Source organism: Xenia sp. Carnegie-2017, unplaced genomic scaffold (genome assembly GCF_021976095.1).
Source record: "Xenia sp. Carnegie-2017 unplaced genomic scaffold, XeniaSp_v1 HiC_scaffold_13, whole genome shotgun sequence".
In the NCBI taxonomy this organism is placed as follows: Eukaryota; Metazoa; Cnidaria; class Anthozoa; order Malacalcyonacea; family Xeniidae; genus Xenia; species Xenia sp. Carnegie-2017.
In genome coordinates, this window is record NW_025813436.1 from 3,979,199 (window position 1) to 4,002,459 (window position 23,261).

The window sequence follows — 23,261 nt, forward strand, 5'->3', positions numbered from 1 at the left end:
TGCACGAGCCAAACTCTACAGTTAGCAAAATGCACGAAGAATAAACATAGAAGTTCGCATAAGTAGACAGGCAAGCGTTCAAAGTAGACAAAGAAAACTTTTTCAGTATACTACCACAAAGTATGTGATGCGAATGGACCATGGTTATTATTCCTCTCAAACCTTCTCTGTACTATGCTGCCTTGAATAAAGGGTGGTCGTTAACCATCACGTAACGCATGCTGAGCTTACATTTATATCTAATATAATGTTTGATATTGTTAGGAAACTTATTTGTTGTTAGAAAATCTTCCTTGTTTAATAATTATTTTTAGCTCTGTCTGCTTGCTTTCGACAATTTTTTCGTAAGTTAAAAATTGTTGATAAGAATCACAAAGTGAGTCGTATCCGCTTATTGAATCCACAAGGCTGCTATTCAAAGCATGAATCAGGGAAGAAATGACTGCCTGTAACTATATTTCAGTGTTTTTGTTAGCATATCTCCACATTCTCATTGCTAAATTAGTTATATGCTCATAATAGCGATTCTCGTGTTAAAATATAGACAAGGTGACAAAAATGGATTTTTAATCATAGTTCTTGAAATAATTACAATTTAGTTATGAATGGTTATGTTTGAGTACAACCAAATATTAGAAACTACAAAATTATCCTACGCCATTTTGGCATTGTGATTATACAAAAGCTAAAGTTTTAAAAAATCGTTTGCGATATTCACTCCTTCGCAGATATGAAGGATGTTTCATCATAAATTGGGTTAGCCTGATGCATGACCACCACCTGTCGACTCTGTCCTCTTGTCTCTCTAAAAGTTCAAAAGATAACATAAAAATTTAATTTAATTTATAATTAATAGGCTCCAAATAATTCTCAATGTTTGCAATAGTTCCACATGAATATATTAATATCAGAATTCATAAGTGCAATGTATTTTTTTCGATGAGTGGTAGGGTCTGAAAGTTTTTATTCCGGATTTCAGATTCCTGTATCGGAAGCCCGTATAGTTTTCACGGATGTGTAAATTGTTTTAAAGTTTCTGTTTACTTCCACTGTTTGCAGTGACAATGACATATAGTTTGTGTGCACGTGACCTCAAGGGCTTACAGTACGTCATTTCGGGGAAGTGAAGAACCAACATTGTTTCCAGTAATGCAAAATAGTCCATAATCATAGAATCAGGAAACACAGAAAGCTCACTCCTTTGAATTTTCTTTTGTGCATATCTTATTACACATTTGTTTACCATAATGGCGGGCCAGTCAATTGCCTGTTTTGACCTATAGGAATGTTAGCATGCGTAACTGCAGCCAGCACCAACTTACGGAGTGAAGTGGCCTTTGTGTGTATTCCTTTAGTCTGTGCCATAATTACTCGATTATACATCCAAACTTTTAATGCCTTACGTAATTGAAATTTTCTCATGTAAGTTAAAGCATAAGTTTCTCGTCATTTGTTCCACGTAAAACCTTGCTTTAATGGCATTAATTTTCATTTTTGTGGTCTTTTTTATTAGGTTGAAATAAGATGGCTGAACAGATTTGGGACCTGGAAAAGTTTTCCCCGTAAGTTTTGCTTTTTATCGTTAACATTTCTATGCTGCCTTAGACATTTCTATGCTATCTAGAAATAAAAAAACATTTTCTGTGTTTCTATGGAGTTATAGAAACACGCAGAAAAGTTTGGGAGAAATGAGAAATTACGTTTCAAGAACGCGTGCACGAAGTGCGATCGCTTCCAAACAATTTAAAATTTTATGTATTTTCAAAAATTCAAATTTTTTAAGTTTACTATTTTCTAAAGGGAATTAGCATAGCTATTACAACAGAAAAATACTCCAAAAAACATCCCTTTGAAAACTCAAGATTCGTGTTATATTGACAAAAGAAAAATTTATACTTATAAGACAAACTTATAAACGATATTTCCACTTTTTTTTAAAGTAAATATCCTTTCAATTAAAATCATAGATTTGTCTCTTGTTAATAACTCGAATCTTGAGTTTACAAGATGACGTTTTTTGTAGTGTGTTTTGTGCTATATTTCTTTCAGTAATCGGCTGAAATACTTTTTAGAATAGCTAAGCTTTATGTATTTTTCGGAGACTTGTTCAAAATTTGTGCGGTCTTTTATTTTGTGGGTTTTGCACAATTTGTCTGATTTGAGAGTTATTTTGACTTATCATTTAGGTATAGGTAATCGGACTTTGTCCGATTTTTATTGGATTTGAACGATAGGTAATCGTAGTTGTGCAAATGTCCTATTGGTTCCTGTTAACAGGTGCAAAATGTAATATTCTATCAACTTTTTCCGAATTTTGTCAATGAAAGTCAATTTGAAAGTCTAACTAAAAATAATCAACGTAAATAATTTTAGAGAGAAAGATCCTTCCCTAAACCATATCATACCTTCTTCTAAAACATCGTCGGTACAGAATAACTATTACCAATATTATGAGGATTAAGCCAAAGCATGCACCCACTGACGGTAAGACGATGTTGAAAATCAAGTTGTTCTTGTCTGTAGTCCTCGTTTTCGTCGATACGAAGAATTTGGAAGAAAACACGATTTTCACTCGGGTTGTGTTCCCAAAACTTGCCCCTCCAGAAATATTAAACAAATGAACAAAAATGTAGACGTCTTTTTCATTTTCTGGTAAGGAGTAAAATTGAAGTCGCATAGATGAATTCCACTGGCCTTCCCTCATAAGCACTTCTCCTAATTCAGGAGATACTTTGAATGAACTTTGTTGAAACTCGACTTTCCACGATATATTTATATCTCCGGTCGAACCTTTGAGTCTCATCAGTGGTAATAACATTTGTTTACTATGAAGTTTAGGATCGTACATCACACTGTCGTTTTTGTCAATGTACCCATAAGGCATATCACTACCTAAATATCAGAGAAAAACAAGAAAAACGTTGTTCAACAGTTTTGCGTGGTAATGAAACTTAATGCTCGCAATCGCACTTTTCTTCAATTATACTTTCAATAAATTCATTTACTCACATCAAATCATATTAAACGTTGTAATTTCTTTAAAAATAAACCTCAATCCAATTTTTGTCACCATGAGTAGAGTTAAATAAACTGTTTACGAGTTAGTTTGAGCATACCTAAATAGTTGACTCTACTTCAAGTCGGATCAATCCTATATTGAGTTATTTCAGCCCCCTCAGCTTATAAACTCCCTTAATTGATCAAAAGTTGCATTTTTGATCAGTCGACTTTCCGCCTTCAGCCAACAATTCATAAGCCGAACATTACCGTTAAATTCTCTCTTGAACTCCACGATTCCATTCTCTGCTTGAAATGTCCAAAATAATGCAAACTGTGTGAGATGGCAAATTTTCACTTTCAAGGTCTTCTTGATCTTGTCCACCGAACTCCATGGCTCCGGGCATGTTTTTGCTGCATCGAACCTATAGTAATCGTACGTTGATGATTAATCGTCTGTTGCATATTTTAATAAATATCGTGCTGTTGTAATTTGGAAGGAAAGTCGACAGCCTTATCAACGTTTTCATGCTCTTTTATCCAAAATTTTTCTACTGAAAATATCCTCATACCATGTTTGATTCTCTTTATCCCAGAGTAGTAAAACAGGATCGATATCTTTGCTCGTTACTTCATCTGTCACAACCTTTCGATTCTTTTTGAGCATTTGATCAACATCATAAACCAAAGTGATCGTTATCGGTTTTTTGAACTGATAACGGCTCTTTAACGTGTTATTTTCTGGCTCGTAAGCATTAATTTGAAAACTATAATCCCCAAGTTTGAAATGCTAAAAAAGAGAAGATATCTTTTAAGGCCCGTTTACAAGATCCGATTTTGTCGGATCCTAAAAAACGGATCGTTTGAACACATAAAGTGAGCTTCCGATCATCGGATCCGTCAATCTAAAAAATCGAATGGAAATAGCCGACTATTCAAATGACACAAAATTGAAAAAAAATTGGAAACAAGAACAAAAATACGAAAAATATATCGATAAATGTGCTGGATAACACAAATGGCTGCTCACACGACTATAAATATCGAAACAAGTATAAATATCAAGGAAATTATCGGACTGTCTGAAGAAGCAACGAAAAGTCTTATCCGAAACAATCGGATCCGACAAATCGGATCGTGTAATGTGTGTTTATACAAGATGAAAAAGTTAAGAGAATAAGGAAGAATAATCGGTTCAGCTCTGCAAGAGAATAACTTGAAACCCAAATAAGACCAAAAAGTTGTAATATTTCACTTATAAAACACATTGTTTTGTCTGCAGATGCTTTAAATTCCACAAAAAATGTTTCTCGTGCACGTTTTTACCTTTGATGGTTTTCTGTTATCAGGGTCAACAACTGTCGTGTCATCAACTGTGCCATTTTTCAGTTCTTTTTCATCGAGACTGTACATTTGAAATTTCACTTTATCTTCTACAGCTCCGGGCGGAACCTCGACGCTGCCATATGTGTTTCCAACGTTTTCTTCTTCCAAAGTTTCATTGGCGTCCACATTCATTGTGTTAAAAAGGAACAAACCTGAATCATTCTTAGAGAAAACGTATTCACTTTTCCCAACGGTAATGCCATTGGAAGTCAAAGGTTCTGACTCCAAACCCGCTCCGTTATAAGCTTTCACTGTAAGGAAGAATTTCTGCCCTTTTTTGAGTTTTCCATCTTCAAATGATGCGTACCAAAGTGAAATGTTGCCAACTTCTTGAAATTCCCAGACATCGTCTTTTCCAGGCTGACTACCCCAACCTATTTCGTAAAAAGCGATGCCACTTTCCGGATCTTTGGATTTCCATTGCCCGAACAAAGCGTTTGTAAATACCTAAGATGTAAGAATGGTAAAGGAAACGATATTTACAAGACTTGTTAGTAAGTGTTGTTTTAAGTAGATGATTTCATGAAAAAGTGTGCAACAAAGTCAGACAGTCCATTGTCAAGTAATTGTTTAGGAATAAATAGAACAAATTAATGCAAGTGCTGCTTTTGATCATATGCTGCTGTAGCAAATTAAACCTACTGCTTGAGGTTTGATGCCTGTTTCTGGAGCTTGTCCTAGCAACGCAAAGACAAGACAAAGAAAATGGCAATAGACATGTACCAAAAAATTATTCATACCTGATAGTCTATGTCATTGTCGACAAGTCCGTCAATTACGCTGTGTATAACAGGAGGTGTAGTGTCAACCAGCACTCCGTCACTTGACTTGGCCGTACACAATCCAGCGTAGTTACAGACTATAACAGTAACATAGTAGCTTTCTTTATGATTTAGCGACAGGCCGTTAAAGGTCTTATTTGATTGGTCAGTAGCGTTTTGGCATGCTAGTAAATCGTCACTTAAAGGCCTCGAACCGATGCACCAAAACTGTTCTGCAATGTTACTCTCGTTATCTTTGAAATCATTCCATCTTGCGCTGATTTCAGATGTGTCATTCGTGTAGTCTATGTCTGTGTCAAGGAAGTTTCTGCTAGTGCATTGGTGTTTTGAGCTTAAAGTCGTATTTGCTGAACAATTTTGGGAAGCATCACTTCCTGGTCCATCAAAAACTGAGCCTGGTTCTGGAGAAGTGTTGTCGATTGAGAATGGGAAGGTTTCTGACTCAGTTCTTGCTCCTGTCGGCAATATCTGTGCCAACCGGACCACATAACTCTGAATAGAGCCTGGTAGGTAAAAGTCCTGATTTTCGAGACTTGTTGCCCATTCAGTAACGGTTAAATTATCCATGGACGCATTTTGTACTATTGTGTGGTTTGACATGAAATGTGGTGGATGATTTGCACCATCTGCCAGCTTAAAATGTGCACTATTCGAATTTGAACAGACGCTGTTGATGCAATTAACACATTCTTCTTCGAAACCTGAAAAGGCTTTCCACCCGGAATGGCACTGGATGCACTTTATGAGCACACTCTGCTGTTTATTATAAAGTCTCTGGCGCACGTGATTGCGTTTACAAAATGTTGTAACATATAGGCGTCCAGATCCGGAAGAAACATCGTCTAATGACCAGGTTTTGATATTTGGCGTTCCTAGAAACAAATGTGTATCGCTAATTGCTACCGTTGGAAGTATGTGTTTGTTTGCAAAGTTAGACTTTGCATTGATGGTCATTTCACCAATTTTGGCGCATCCGTGAGAAGGATCGTAATTAATCAACACGACACCGGCATTTTTGTTGTATGTCATTCCTACTGCGATTATGAACTCTTTGCTTTCGGAAACATCTAGATTTCCGGTCAACTCGATTTTTGAGGCAAACTTGTAACTGCATTTCCGAATTGTGCTCCTCTGTGTGGTCGATATTTCGTATGCGTTTAATGTCTGAGAATTTTTCGAAAGAACTAGAAGCAAATCTACTTTTGTGGCTAAATAGACAGTTTTGTCGGCAAGCAGAGATTCTCGTAAGCTATTAGATAGTATTTGATCAATTTTCCAGGATGAATTTGACGCTTTCGTATATATTAATATCTTTGTGCTTGCTACAACCATATACTGATGATTAATAGACAAACTAACATTCTCGCCCGTTATAATGACTTGACGTAAATGCCATTCGTCACTTTCTTGTACAAAAACTGCCACAACGCAACTATTGCTTCGTGGATCTTGACCGCTTACAATAATTGTTCCTTTACCATCATATTCGAACTTTCTTCCAACATTTTTGTGTGTCGACCATCGGTCGTCACCATGACAATAACGGGGCATTGACGTCATGCTATATTTACAATTAGTCAGATGGACGGAGGCGCTCGAAGCGTTCAACGTTTCGACATGAATATTTTTGTAAAGAGAAACAATATTTGCGAATGACACCAGGAGGGTATCGTTTTTCGTCTTTGCTTTGTAATGCACCTGACTGTCGTGTGCTGCCGTATCATTGAGTGAAATACTAAAAATAGGTTTGATATTGAAAGAATCCACAGAGAAGAAATATACATATGTTGAAGACGAGACAACAATGGTATTAGAGTCCAAAACACTAAGAGAAACTCCAAAATACGTAGTTTTTGAAACTGGGATAAAATAGCGGTCAGGATTTACGGATCTCGGCTTCTTGTTCTGTTTTGAACAACACACCACATTATTTCCATATATGTGCGTATTGTTGAACATTTGTTGACTCACCAGAGTTTCGTTTTGAGTTTCGTTCGTGTTAAAGAGAACTCGATTTACTCTTGCTTCGTATGTGACGGGAATATTATTAATGGTGACAGCAGATTTATTGTTATCTTCGAGTTTCGTGTTCAGATAGAGACTGGACGGATCTGAGAAAAACAAAGTGTTGTCGGCAATTTTTCGTGTTAGTTTGGGTATTCTTACATACTTTTGCCAACGTTCTATCTCTTCGCCTTCGGCACCATTGCTCGTAATAACTTTCATTGGACTTGGAGTGTCAGGAACGATTTGAAACTGTTTCCCATGTGAATCTGTGCAAAGTCCGACCGTGTTGCATACCCTTACAATAACATGATATTTCACGTACGTTTCTAATCGAGAACCACTGAAGGTGATGTTGATCTTTCCACGTGGAGCTTCTACAAAGTCAAAGACAAGTGGCTCACCACGCCATTTATTTCCTATTGTATGATTAAAAGAATTTCTCTTTTGCATTGCTAAAGCAACATGCACGCTTAAATTCGAAAACCTGTTTTCAGGAATGTACCACCTTACGAAGATTGCATCAGAATTTCTTTGGTAGTTTGAAACAAGGCTAGGATTACTCCAATCTTCAAACATCGAAATGTTTACCAAAGGAGGAGGCTCTTTCTTGGGAACGCAAAGTGAAGATGTTAGCTGTGTATATTTTCCAACACCGTTCCGCAAACGAACAACGCCTCGAACATGAATGGCTGTGTGGAGATCGGGTACAATTGCAGAAACGCTTTGTGTATTGCGTGGTATTGTATGCCAAGCGTAAATGTCACACGTGCCGTTCACGGTTTCAAGACACCATTCAGTTGAAGTCAGACCAGTTTCCTTATCTTCATACTTTGACCACTTCATTCTGATAAGATCATCTTTACAGTTAATTTCTAAACGGTCGTTTTTCTTTGCTACAAAAACGAATACCACATTGAAGTTAAGATGGCATAATGTAAAATGTTCGTTGATGAAAAATTATCTTACCTGATGAAATATTATGTACACAGCCTTGAACTGCATCTGTACAAATGTCGCCAGAGCTCCATCTTTTTCCATTGTCAGCTTCTTTTGGTGGAGTTCTATCGACTGTGATAGCTAGCGAAGAAGCTTCCGATGATAAGCCCGCCAAATTAATTGCTTTCACTGTCACGTAATATTTTTCGTTCTGCTGCAAGTTTAAGCCGTTAAACATGTACGTTGTGTTCAAACCAACATTCCTAAAATCGATGACATTGCAATCGTCTGGTGCTGTGCCAAGACAAATCTCGTAGTAAGATATACCAGATTCAGGATCGTAGAAAGCCAGCCATCTAAACATTTCAAAACATCTTGGTGTCTCAAATTGACGAATATCAATATAAATTGTTTTGGATCAACAACCATAAAAATATAATAGGATGTATTAGCTACGTCAGTTTTGGGAGGTTTCTACGAACTCTTGCTCGTGCAAGTTTGGTTCAATATGGCAGAAATCATTGTATTGCTCTACCAAGAAGGAAATTTAAAGGGAAATGATTTATTTATCATCATTATAGACATACGACAAAACAATTTGATGAATTCACTGTTGCTGATGTATGCTACGTTTCAAATTTTTTTACGTTATCCACATAACGTACTTGTTACATAGAAATGTGAAGTTAATAAATATTTGCATTCAGGACAATTGGATCTTCCCAGGTGTTTTGTTTCTCTGAAGATAAATTTAGGCCTGTTTTATACGTCGCATTTACATGCGTCCAATGCATTAGAGACAAAATAAAATGAGATAAAATTGCTCATTATCTTTTGTTTTGAATCCATTCGACTCATGTAAAATGCGCCTTATAAAACAGGCCTTAGATTATTAGACTCTCATGACTTGACATAAATAAAATATGCTTTGTTGTTATTTACAAACTCCAGTCAAACCAAATTATATCTGATAGTTACCTCGCTGCGATTAGCGCTGTTTTATTGAAGAATGGACCAGAAGTTAAGATTGTACCAGCAACAGGATTGGTATTGTCGATCAGGAATTTGTTCGATAAAGTTTCAACGTTCAAACCAACGACGTCGGTTGCGCGAACTATGACAACATATTCCATTCCATGATTCAGATCGAGCATATCAACTGGATTGTAAAATTTGAAAATAAACAAAAAATGCTCTTTAGCGATCTTACATACATCATACTTTTCTAATTATTTATGCATTTTTCATCAGAAACTGTGCTGCTTATGGGACAATAATGCACAATTCTTTCTCATATGGTAGGGTCTGGTAAATTGGACAGTGGTTGGTTGATAGAAAGTAGAAGTTATACAATGTGCTTTGGCTGTTGAAAAAACGTAAAACGCTAAACTTCTTGATCAAAATCATCGAATGACCAAAAATATATTTGGCAGCAACTCACCCCTCAATGTTACATTTGTTTCCGTTCCAGCTCCCGTACCTTCCAATAGACAAGATGATCGGTTCAGTCCCTCGCATAGAGAAAATTCGTAAGATTGAATACTGCTTTGATTGTCTTTAAATCCAAACCAGTGAACACGAATATCTTCATTTCCGTTTTGATATCTTAATTTACCATTTTGACTTGCGACAACGATCCCGGCAGTAGGAGCCTTACTATCAATTGAGACTCCATCAGATATCGTTGTAGTGCTTAATCCTGCTCCATTTATTGCAGTCAATGATACATAATACGTTATTCCGTCATGAGCTTTTTGAGGAAGAAACGCGGTTAGCTTTGTCGAGGAGACCGGAATACTTGTTTTTTGTATGACATCGCATCTGTCAAACGATGTGCTTACACACCAGCTAACCGAAACTATGTCGCTATCAGGATCTTCAAGCTTTGACCATGTGGCAAATAGTTGATCCTTATTTTGTTGGTAATCAATGTCTCGAAGCTGAGTTGAGCCATCAAAAATTTCAACAGACAGTGGAGCTAAACAGGAAAAAAACTGACAATTGCATTTTTGATCAAAATGTTTTTTAATCCACGAAGAGAATTGAACGCAATAAAATCTCATAATACATTAATATCAAATATTAATAGTAAATCATAAAGCTAATCTTTTGCCGATTGTTCGATAATGGAAAATTGATCACCAGGGAATCTCAATCAGCACTAACCTGTTGTGTCAACGGAGAAGGGCTCGGAGGAAATATAATCGGAGGACAGGCCAGCATTATTGATGCTCCATATTGAGACAAAATAATCTTCAGAGTTGAGTAAACTAAGATTGTACCATGTATGATGAAAGACATTTCCCACGGTCGCATTGTTTGTGATATTACACAACCCAGGTTCGGTTCCAACACAAACACGATATTCTTTTATACCACTCTCGCGATCAATGAAACCATTCCATTCCGTTAATAAGCTCGTCGAGATAAAATCAAACTGCTTACCGATTGTGTTTGATACAGTAATTACACCAATGTCGGGAGGACTATTGTCAAGTGTGAATGGCTTCGACGCAGCAGTAGACACAAGACCAACTTCGTTTGTTGCTAGGATCTGAATGATGTACTTCTGTCCTTCAATCATTGGTGGATTTTCAATGCACAAAGACGTTTGATTGTTCACACTTTGTCGCTTTACGCTGCAATTTTGCTGGTTTGCATACAAGCATAATGAAAAATGATAGCTTACTATCTTTGTCTCCAAATCAGTAAACGAATGCCAGGACGTACACAGGTTTTTCAGATTGGATAAATGGATTACGTTGTTTATCAAAACGCTTGGAGATGTAATTTTAACCTTAAACAAAGAGATCGTTTATTCAATATAAAATGAATCCATGTTCATATACTTGTTCTTATCTTTCTTTAAAGATGTTTATGGTAAATGTGATAAAAATAGTGGAAAAATTGCACCTAACAGAATTTCAAAGTTTAGTGCTTTGCAAAAGAAATATATTTATTTAAATGGTTCGAAACTTTTCATTATGTCTAAATAATTTGCCAAGCACCTCCTTTTCACAAAACATTTAAAAGGGTAATAGACATAATTTTCTGCAGCGTCAAAGTGTAAAAGTAGAAGTACTGAAAAATTGATTTGGTCGAAATGCGAAATTGCAAATATTTCCTTGCCGGGAACATTTAAGAGATTATGGCTAAAAGCTTTCAAATGAAACCAAACAAACGTAAAATGTCTGCAGAAAGTGCAATTCATAAATCAATAAAATCTAACTTGAAATTAATCATATTGCATGGTAAATATCGATTAAATGAGTGAGATTTCATTCTTACATTTCCATTTTCAGGTGGTGTTCCATCTAGCAGTACTCCATTCGAGTATCGCTCAACCACTCCACCAGCATTGTTGTAGACCCATAAAGTTGAATAGGCTTTTGTGCCGGAACTAACATCTGGTCCAATGCGTAAACTTGCCTTAAGCACGTCTACAACTGTCACTTTCAACGACAAATCGCAAGCTCCTTCAACTGATCCAGCGCAAATGACGTACTTCCAAATTCCTGATTCTGGATCACTAAACTCGTCCCAGTTATATTCGATGTAAATGCCTTTTAATGTCACAGCTTGATCACCATTGCTGCCATCTCGTGGTGTAGAACCTCCAACTGGCGGAGTCTGGTCTATAGTCGTGCCACTTGCCGAGGAAAAACTGGTTTGACCTGCACCATTAGTGACTTGCACTGTGGTGAAATAAGTCGCATTTTGAGTAAGATTTAAGTTACGAACAACGGTCGCAGTGCTCAAACCAACGCTTCGATAAGCAGAAACATCACATACTCCTTCCATTGTACCAACACAGACCTCATAGCGAGAAATTCCACTTTCTGCATCGTAAAAGCCATTCCATGCTACAGATATTTGAGAAGGAGAACTTTGATAGCCATTCCTACTGATGGTGGTAATCTTCCCTATGTCAGGTGGAGTTTTATCAAGAATAAATGAATTTGAAAATGATTTGGTCTCCAATCCAGCAAAGTTCGCAGCTTTCACTACTATACGGTACTCTACTCCATGCTCGATTCCGGTGTCATTAAAAGTTATACTTGTTCTTAAATCGACGTTCACAAAATTGTTAAGACAAGAGTCTGTCTGTGCTGCATAACATACTTTCCATTGGTACTCACGAATGTTTGTTTCAGCATCTTCAAATCCTTGCCAAGAAACACGTATTGGTTGCCCGTGCTGCAACAGTATAACGTTATTTCGCCCGTTTACTTGTCCATTAATTTGAATGGTTCCTACATTTGGTGAGCTTGTGTCCACGAGGACCTTCCCTGTTTGTGCGAAAGTCATTAGGCCCGCACCATTCTTTACCGAAAGCCTAAGCACAAAAAGGTCACCTGGTCTAAGATTTGTGGGAAAGTGCAGGATGCATGAAGAGGCTTGTGTTCCACATCTTTGCCATTCCCTTAAATCACACGTTTCATTTCTCTTGCCCGCACAAACAGATATGTGTTTAATGTTGCTCTCATCGTCACCGATGTAGTCCCATGTTGCAGTTATATCATGTTTGCGTGTAGAAATATGTGAAATTCTCAAGTGGCCGAGACTATTACTTGTATTCTCATTTGACTTTATTGAAGATAGTATAGAAAATCCTTGAACAACTGGTGCTGTTCGGTCAATTGTTACTCCATCTGTAGAAATAATTGTTGATAAGCCAGCGCCATTAACTGCTGTTACAGTGACAAAATAGGTATAAGAGTGCTCCAAGGCTACTGATGCTTCAGCGATTAAGCTGGAATTAGCTGAAGTCTTGTTCAAAACGTCGCACATTTCTGTAAGAAAAATGCTATAAGGTCATCTACGTCGCAAGTGAATTTTCAAGTATGGGACCGATGAAACAGTAAAAATTAAAAGCCTATCAGTGCGTAAAGCAAAAGTTGTCAGTTAATAAAAGCAACCAACTTGATGGAAAGAGAGTTCCAACTAATTGAGCTTAAAATTTGAAAATACAATTTCAGATTCAAGCGGATACAGTTTGTTACATTTACAACTGACTATCTTTAAGTCCACGAGATTTTAACAACAGATCTCCCTATAAAATAGTTTTGCACGAGCCTTTCAAATTTTTTAAAAGTGTTGAAAAGTGTCATTATGTAAACTCTATCAAACACTGTGATTGGTTGTTTTTAGCAGCATTGTTTTATGTTTATACAGCAAGAAAGCATTTCCCAGTGCGCCTTAGTTATGACCACTATCTTTTTTGTTGTAACGTTTAGCAAGCTAGAAGCTGAAACGTTAAATTTGGTTCATGGTGTATGCGAAAAATTATAAAGATTAAATAATATCATAATTTGTGGGTATCACCGTGTATACCATTACTTTATGTAGAGAATTTCTATACTATACGTCACTTTAATTTTTCAAATCACAAGACTTTATTTACGAATCCATGTATTACTTCATCCACAAATTTCGCACTTACCTACTGCAGTTCCAACGCAGAAAAGATACTTAACAACTCCACTCTCAGCATCGACAAATTTATCCCAGTTTGCAACAATACGTGTATTATCTGTTTGAAACTCAAGATCGCTCATTCCATCACCATCCCGAAGTTTGTTTGCTAAAGGAGGTTGCCAATCGACAATTATTTCAGACGAAGTGATTTTTGCTTTAAGTCCCAAGACATTAATCCCAACAAGTGTGATATAAAATTGAAGACCGTGGGCTACACGAAATTTGACATCGTCTAGATTTAAAGCGCGTGTGCTTCCGTTAACACTTATATATTTCATTAGATTATCTGAATTTGGAAAAGTGCCCACTCCGATATAATACTTCTTCATCGCACTTTCCTTGTCACCCATTGTCCATGTTATGGTTGGTGCAATCGTTTCTTTGATATACATAGTTTTAGTTGCTTGCTTACCACCAATCAATAGTGTGCCTGGATCTGGTGGAGTTCTATCGACTGTTACGCCATTAGAAATTGCCTCAACACTTTTGTTTACTCGATTAACTGCTTTGACTTTTACGCTGTAATGCTTTCCATCCATTAATGTAATTCCATGAAATTGGTGGGCAGATCTCCTGAGAGGTGGCTCAACTGACTGCAACGGTATTGCACATGAAAATGTTTCGTTTTCCTCGTAAGTAGCTTCTCCATAACACCATGAATAACCCAGAAGACCATACACTGGATCCTCAAATCCTGACCATTGAGTCCACATTGCTTTATCATCCAATTGAAAATCGATGTCTCTTTGAAGAGGTCCGTCATATACTGCTCCAGCAGTCAATTTCCCTAACTTCACGTAAACTCCATTTGAACAATTCGTAACGGAAAGTCCAGCCTCATTTGTGACTCTAATACAAACATAGTAAGTTGTATTTGAATGTATTGTTTGGTTTGCAATTTCGACACTATTTAAAGAGCTTTCAAACAAAACATTTGTGTAGTGGTTCTCTTCTGCACGAAGAGTTTCTTCGAGATTCAAACCGATGGCCCATTTATATGATGCTATGCCGCTCTCCATATCGATGTATCCACTCCATTTCACCATGAACGACGCACCTTCGCTCATGAACGAATTACCATCGTACGCCTCTGGGAGAACAAAGTCTGCGATCACCCGACCAGCTGAAGGTGGAGATAAATCTGCAAAAACACCAGTTGACCCGAACGACGTCGTTAATCCTGCATGATTGGTTGCTCTGAAATGAATGCGGTACATTTTTCCCGGACTGAAGAACGCATTAGAAATTGTAATTTCCGAAATATTTCCATGAACTTTATGGAAACGTAGTGCATTCTCAGAATTAGTTACAGCACTTAAAGCCCATTCATTATTTTTGATGTTACTTTCTTTATCAAAAAGCTCCCAAACCACCTGAAATACATTTTCGTGACCACGGTATGAATATCGTATTAGGCGAAATTTTGGTTCCGTCGTGTCAATGACAACAGCATCAGACCAATAAACGCTTGTTAAATTAACATTGTTCGCCACGCGAAGTCCAACAATGTATTGGCCGTCATTTCGAAGTGTCACAGGGTATTTACCGAGTCCATCAACAACAAACAATGACGAAGTATCGCGTACTTTTATGCGATAGAATGGAACGACATAAGTAGACGTCAAACGTTCTTGAATTGCAAATTCGTAACTTAATATTCCCGTCTCGAAGTCGCTACAGTTTCCGTGAAGAACCAGTTTTTCTGTGTAGCTACTAAAACTGGTTTTCTCACTATCCACAGTAGAATGATACACGTCACTGCAAATGGGAGATGTTGCATCGACAACAAAACTGATGCTAGTTGCTTTAGATGTAAGACCAGCGCCATTTTGAGCTGTAACCGACACAACATAATGTTTTCCGTTCCGTATACCACTCATGTTTAACAAGAACTGTTCAGATGTTTGATTTCCGTCAAATGACCAAGGGCCTGCTACAATCTCCGTACTTTCATTTTTTAAGATGGAAACATTGTACTTAAAAATGTTGCTTTCAAAATCAACAAACTTCCAACGTATGTTTACCCATGTGCCGAGTCCAACTTTTTTCAAACTTTGATATGCATTTTCACCAACACTTATGTATCGAGATGATGGTGGGGAGCGATCTACCACTATGCCATTGCTTGACATGGAATTCTCCATCCCCACGTTGTTTGTGCATCTAACTGTTGAAAAATATTGCATCCCTTGCATTAGATTGAGGCCATTAAAAGCAATAACCTTTTGAAAAGGTAAAACTTGCTGACAGCGAACGACATCTTCTTCACCTGGCTGTGAACCAATGCAAACTGAAACTTTCTTTAAACTGCTTTCTTTATCTTCACACTTCCAATTTAATGCCAACGAATGGACATTATTTGTGTAACGATAGTCAACACTTAACATAGATCCGTCCTTCACAGGGAGTACAAAAACAGGTGGCGTTGCCTCTATCAAAACTCCATCGGAAACTGCTATGTCACTCCTTATTCCAAGGATATTGTATGCCACAACATGTGCAAAATATACCCGTCCATTAGTAAGCCTTGAAACCTGAAGGTTTGCTGACGCTGCCGAAGTGGACAAACCAACACTTGTGAATGGCTGAATGTCTGTCTTGTTGGGCGAAGTACCAAATCCTAATTCGTAGTGATGAATGAAGCTTTCATTTTCATGGAATCCTGACCAAGTTGAATGAAGAATATTTATTTCACGTTGATATCTTATGTCAGCCCCCCATTTTCCATCGTTCACTTTGCCGGCGATAGGTTTGGTGGTATCAACCAGCGCACCATCACTCCAAAAGCTTTCATAATTACCTGCTTTATCTGTAAATTTTACAAGCGCAAACACTTGCTGGCCAGACCTGAATGAGACATTCCCAAAGATGTATGCATTTGCTTTTGGCAATATTTTAACTGTTGGAAACAGATTACAAAGGTGGTCATATTTTTTCGAACTCAAACAAACGTCGATTTGCTGTGTTCCAGAAACGTCCAATGGCTTTGTCCAATGTATACGGTATGTGTTTGGAAACGGATGAAATTGAGAGTCCCTTATTCCCCATCCGTCTATTACACGTGTTATGAAGGGTGGTTTGTTGTCAAATAATAATGGCTGTGATGAAGCAATCGAAAGCAGTCCAGCTTTATTGGTTGCTTTGACCGTTATGTAATAACGATATTGATATATTAAAGTTATTGGAGCCAGTGCCGTCCAATTCACGAGAATTGTATTTAATCCCACTGGGACGTAATATTTCTGAAATTTTATTATGTCGTCAGCTTTAGGAATTGTTGAGACACCAACGCTGTAGGAGTGGATACTTGATAGGTCTTCACTAATTTCAAAGAAAGCTTTAAAGGCGTATTCCTTTGTGGATGTATATGCGACTGCCATATTTTGGACGCCATGATAGAGTTTGGTAATAGTTGGTGGGGTACTGTCAACTACAAAAGCTTTGGAAAGAGCGCTGGCTTTAATTCCAGCCCTGTCTTGAGCCTCGACAACTACAGAAAACACGCCGTTAGATAGTTTGACGTGAATACCAGCAATTTGAACGCGTCCGACTATTTTCACATCACCTACTTGACTAGCAGTATCATATGATAACACAGTCATACCAAACCGTCGTATTCCTGAATGTGAGTCATAGAAGCTGTTCCTATCACACATGTTAAGCAGATCAGGTTGCTTTTGCTTGTCCATTGGACACCATTCCCATCGAGCCCACGCTGATTGGCTTATCCAAGTTATACTTAGAGGTGGTCCATCATGACCTGGTGTGACCAGGCCGATATGCGGTTTAACAAAGTCTACCATTGCTCCATCGCTACTACCATTTATGCACATTCCCACTTGATTACATGCAATGACCGTTACAAAGTATTTCACTCCATTTGTCAAGTTATTGCCTTTAATCCAAGCCTTTGTTACCAACTTTTGTGATACAAAGGAAGACTTGTCATCCAATCCGGGTTTGGAACCAAGTCCCACAAAATACTCCCTAATTCCACTTTCTAAATCTGCAAATGCATTTTCCCAATGTGCGGGAAAGGTATAAATTTGATTGCTGTATTTTTTATCGATACCTTGAATACCATCTCTGATATACTCATATTGAACTTTGGGCTTTGTTGTGTCGATCAATACTCCATCGCTGCTGGAAGTTGTTTTATGGCCTGCTCTGTCTTCAACTCGGACTGTTGTATAGTACCTAACACGCTCAGTCAAAGAGACGTTGACAAATGAGATCCATCGAGTATGTGAGTAATCTGAAACTTTTAGGAATAAGTGTCTTATATCTGTGAACGGATGAATATCGTCTCCTCCGGGGTAAGTGCCAACGGCAGCTTTGATATTGTCCACACCGCTTTCATTATCGTAGCAAGTAAACAAGGCTGTAAGATTTGCAAATTGTGAAACGAAATCTTTATCCTCAATATCATTAAATCCAAGTACATCTCTAGGTTTACCATTGCAACGTGGACGAGTGATATCAGGAATTATTCCAGTCACATTGATGATGGCGTGAAGACCTGCTGCGTTGGTACCTTTGAGTACGGCCGTGTATTTTGCCCCTGAGGTTAAGCTCAATCTTTCTATTAGCATCGAATTTTGCTCGACAGGAATGTTTTGAAATTGTGTGGTGTCTGTTTTGGTCCTTTCATCAACAAGTTTCCACTCGTACTTAGCCATTGGACTCTCGTTATCAACGAAGTGGATAAATTTGCCAAATATTCGTCTTGTAGAGGGTATAAATTTTCCACCACCTTTTCCAATCGTGAAATTTTGAGGTACAGGAGGAGTTATATCTATTGTAACACCATCTGTACAGGCGATGGTAGTCATTCCTAAGCTGTTGATAAGAATCACTCTTGCGTAGTACTTTGAACCAGTTGGAAGAACAAGACCAGTCTTTTTGAGATCAAAACTTCCACCCGTTTCTCGGAGTGAAATAAAATCAGCTTCTTGTGTGCAGCTTGGTTTAGTCGAGACTCCCCAGCGAGCACTTGAGATATTTTGAAATGATTTCTTTAGACTAAAATATAACGATAAGGTTGTATTGTCTGTTTGGTAATCAATGTCATACGTGGGGTTTCCGTCGTTTAAAAAGTTCAGCAAAGGTGGATTTTGTGTTGCTGGAAATGGTTCACATTTCGCTATGCCACTTTTTAAACCATGCCCATTAACTGCTTGTACTCCGGCATGAACTGCCCTACCTTCTGCAATGTCAATATTGTCGACAACAAGGCTTTGACGCTCGTGTTCCCTCGAAAAATGGTCGTCTCCTGAGCCAGCAGATGAGCCAATTGTGACGATGTATGTTTGAATGTTACTATCCTCGGTGAAACCATGCCATTGAACAAAGTACTTTTTGTGTCCAACCTGTTTTGCCTTGCACACTCCGATACCGGGTGGAGTGTTGTCAGAATCTTGCCCACAGTTTCTGAACAGCAGTTTGTGAATGGAAGACGTTGACCATCTAATTCCATTTAACTCGCGTCTTGAACACCACCTTATATATGGTATTGGAATTTTTATTCCCCACCCTATGCTTTTCCAACGGAATGAAAAGCATGCCCTAAGACGGAACCACGGATATACACGTACAGCGAGAGGGTTAGTGTCGAGTTTGAGCTCTAGGCAAGCATTTAATGGCCACTTTTTCACACTAACTATGATCTTTGGAATAAGCTTTGTTTGCAGAATTTTTGCTTCTATGGTTATACCTGCTTCTACAACAATCAGAGAAACTTTTGCGCCAGCTTCAACAGTCAACCACACTCCAGGAATAAGAGCAATGTGAATCTGTCGTTCTGGGATACATAGCGACACTCTGGTGTTTACAGAGTAAAAGAACGTAGAACTGAAGAAAAATGTGATTGGTATGCCAAATACTATGATAGTAGAACTTACTTCGGGTACAAGTGGATATGAGTCTATAATAGAAAAAAATGTTCATTTTTGGCAATTGAAATCACTGGAGACTCGTTTGTCAATAACTTATTTAGCTTATTATTATAAATAATTTGGTCAGTTTTGTCAAGCACGCAATCATTTCTACATTTCAGTAGCAATTTTTAACATTTTTCTCAATGAGTCGTGTGGAAAAAAGTGTTCAGCTTTTGTCTTTCTGTTTTTGTTAGTTTTATATAATAAGCACTCGTTAGCTTTATACAAAAACGCCAAACCAGCTATATGATGACCGAAAGCGGCAATTTCACAAAAGAGGCTATAGTTGCCTAGTATTCAACTTAGTTGTTGTTAGAAAAGTTTATAAATTCAATATTTGGATATTGTTCGTAAATCATCTCACAATCATCGTGCTTTTTTATGTTTTAGCAAAAGATCCGACAAAACTTTTTAGATTGTTGTAGCCGACTCCCAAGAAACTTTGAAAAATGATTAAAGCTATCTTGCTTCAAGTGTCCATTTTCTATTTTTTCCAATGAAAAATTTAGAATATTAAAAAGTGACAACACTACTCATGCTGCTCACCTTTGGCCAGCTCAACGTCATGATTCCACAGGCATGATATTTCGCCATTGGTCTGCCGTTGACTTCGTCGAACTCTCGCCAGCTCTTTCGTATATATATCCCTTTCAATAATATTGTCTGCACTCCTTCGTTTCCGGTCATTTCCACATTTCTTTTTTCCAAATGGTACCAAACGCGATCGTGGAATTATTGTATTTCCTGCAACTTGGAAGTAAAGACAATTCTCGGTTATTGTAAACTCAGTCTTAAGAACTGGAACGTACATTCTAAAAAAGCGATCTTCGAAGTCTCCTCCAATTCGTTCAATCTTCTCTTTTTCTGATATCACCGCGCTTGAAAACGCTGCGATGACCTTGTCTTCACCAACTGTTTGCACTGCCTCGAGACCAGACGGCGTCCTTACCACTCTTAAAATACTAGACTCGCTAAGAACACCATTTGACACATTATGAAATTCTATTCGGCACTGGTAACCAATCACCAATTCGCACTTTGCAAGACATCCGTATTTGATTCCATATTGTCGAACTATTGTAAAACCTCGAGCAGGCTCTGGTATTGTTAATTGTTTCATTTCGCTCAAAATATCTCCATATGGGCTAACAGCGTAGCTATACGATCGTTTGCCCTCTAGAACCCAGACCTCCATGCCTGTGCTGTCATGCGAAATAGATTGCACTTTATACGGAACAGCTTTGTTTTTGACGACAGCAATCGTAGTTGGACGTTTAGATGCCATGCTAGCCCGGACATCAGACAATTTTACTGCGTAGAGACCATCGTCGTGTGCGATCCATATTAAAGTTGATTTGAGAATAACTATGCCACCCATGCTTATTGGAAATGGTTTTCCGTCTTTCTTGATCTGAATGATTTTAAGTATCTCAGTCTGTGAAGACTGGATCCTGACCACAACTAACAGCGACGCTTTTCCCGTATTAACTCCAACTCCTTTCATTCCAAGTATCATCTCATTGCTGGACAACTGCTCGATGCTGCGAATTTTGTAATCATCAAATAGTCCGGGGACTGGCCATTTACCGTTGTTTGCTAAGGATGTGGAGGACAGGTCGTCCAAATGAGGAAACTTAAGTGGAAATATCAGATTAAGGTAGGGTTTGGAAGATCGACGTATCAATCGCAAACAAACATCTGAAGAACAATGCGTGTATTGGTCCCAAGATTTGTAACTGGCACTTGAAAGTCCCTTTTGACGCAGTTGTATTGAGTTTAGGAAAGATGTGACTTTTTTAAGTAGGTCGTCTAATTTTTTTGACGCTTCTATAATCTTTGTCCCATAATGACTAAGTTTACTATCAAAGATACTGGTAAAATCGCCAGTTTTGGAAAGAACGTCGAGAATTGGATCCAAAATTTTGCCGACAGCATTTTGAGCGTTTTTGATGAAGGTAATTATATTATTGACTAAAGTATGAAGCGATGGCTGCAGGTTGAGAATTTGGCTTATATCTTGAGATTTTATCACTAACTTATTATAATTGTTCAACGTTTTAAGGATGCGCTGAAGTTTTTTGTTAAAAGGCTCAATATTATCGGTGTAGAATGTTTTCATTGGACTGATGACATTATCAACCAAAGATTGGATTGCTTCTTCAGTCTTGTTGACTTTTCTTACGTAGTCGGAAATTGTCTTTGGAACGTTTGCGGCGGAACGTCGTTTAACCTGTATATAACATAATGAAAAAATCATTTCTCCCAAAAAACAAAGCAATCATGCGCTAGTTATTGACGAAATTTAAAGGATAATTAACCTAAGTTCTTTTTATACATCATGCTTTAGCTTGATTTAGTAACCATGACGTCACGGTAGACCTAGACTTAGACTTTCTATGACAGCAGATCCTGTATGTTGTTATCAGAAAGAGCAAAAAGTTGGTTTATACTTCATCTGCATGGGTTTCTTTCCGATTTACTTTTTTCGTGAGTTTTTATCGTAACTATATATGTAGACAGGATTTCGGTCGCTGCATATTGTCAATAGGAAAGAAAGGAATCTAGTACAGAGTTTAATCATAGAGGGAAAATGGCATAACTTATTTATTTGAAACTTCAGACAAATCGGATTTTTCAATGAAACGTGTTTATTTTCAATAGCGTTTCATCAGCTATGTCATGAAAATCGGATATGGACTGTAGAGAGTTTGGTTTAACACTTTAAGCACTTTCGCGTGATTTCTGTATTATAAGTTTAAAACTTACTTTTACACCTTCGTCAGCATGAGAAATTTTGCCTCTTAATGTTGAAGATAATTCTTCAATTAGTCGAGTGTCGTCTTTCAAGGAAAATTCTTCAATCAAATTCGAAATGTTTTTCACGTTCGTAATGACACTGTAAATAGCTTCCACTTTCTTTTTGCATGTTTCTATCTTATCCGTGACGTTATGAAAAATACCAAAACTGTTTTTCAGTGTTTTCATCTCATTGAATACTTCACGAGCTTGACTTTTAAGTGCGTCTGATAAACATGTTCCACCTGGAAGACATTTTTGTAAACTCAATTCCTCCAAGTTTTCTGGCATTAGTTGAAGAAATGCTTCAATGTTTGCATACACCTTAGAGAATTCATTGTACGCTGATTGACCAAATGAAATAATTTGTTTTCCGCAGTGCGTTGACAATTCACCAAATATAGACCGCATATCTTTGCAACTTGGCAAACGTTTGATTGCTGTAAGTATCGGCGTAAAATTTTCGGAGAAGGGTCTCATTTTAAGCAACGTTGCTCAAATCAAAGCAATTATTTCCAACATTTCATTGGCATCTTCTCTTGCTTTTTCCATCGGCTGTTTTATTACACTTAGCTTCGCTACAGATTGTGTTATGAATGTATCGGTTTCTCTTGTAATGAATGCACGGAGAGATTTTATAACGCTTCCCTTATCACCGTAGACTCGCTGGGCGCTCTCAGTTAACAATGAACGAAACTTATTGCAAACGCTTTTCAACTTTTCATCAAATTTCAGTTTAAACTGTTCTCGAATGTCCAATTTTCCCAGTTGTGTTTCCCAATAACTTACATTAGTTGAAAACATTCTAATTGTGCTGGAAAATTCTTTAGCTTTTTGCGCGTACTTTGGGAATTCTTTAAGATGTGTGATCACTTTGTTTACAACATCGAAAACATTACGCACAACACCAAATACACGATTGTCAGTTTTCACTAACGACAAG

General features: G+C 37.6%; 1 protein-coding gene across 1 annotated transcript; it reads right to left on the bottom strand.

Moving 5' to 3' along the window:
- Positions 1 to 550: 550 nt before the first annotated feature.
- LOC124451461 lies at positions 551 to 23,230 on the bottom strand. Its single transcript, XM_047002091.1, has 14 exons — positions 22,289 to 23,230; positions 20,069 to 21,752; positions 13,552 to 19,509; positions 11,397 to 12,901; positions 10,275 to 10,905; positions 9,550 to 10,086; positions 9,087 to 9,267; positions 8,139 to 8,464; positions 5,124 to 8,065; positions 4,324 to 4,830; positions 3,570 to 3,787; positions 3,268 to 3,422; positions 2,406 to 2,892; positions 551 to 805 (listed from the first exon to the last, which is right to left on the bottom strand). Exons 1-14 carry the CDS (start codon positions 22,796 to 22,798, stop codon positions 715 to 717), a joined length of 15,732 nt encoding a protein of 5,243 aa, XP_046858047.1. The 5' UTR covers positions 22,799 to 23,230; the 3' UTR covers positions 551 to 714.
- Positions 23,231 to 23,261: the final 31 nt, after the last annotated feature.

What these genes read in the sequence shown, in the direction of transcription:
- LOC124451461 (XM_047002091.1), bottom strand. Translation starts at nt 22,798, where the DNA reads ATGAGACCCTTCTCCGAAAATTTTACGCCGATACTTACAGCAATCAAA. An exon ending in CTGCGTTGGAACTGCAGTAG is followed by an intron (nt 12,902 to 13,551) that starts GTAAGTGCGAAA and finishes TTTTTCTTACAG; the next exon opens with AAATGTGCGACGTTTTGAAC. An exon ending in AACAAATGTAACATTGAGGG is followed by an intron (nt 9,268 to 9,549) that starts GTGAGTTGCTGC and finishes TTTACAATCCAG; the next exon opens with TTGATATGCTCGATCTGAAT.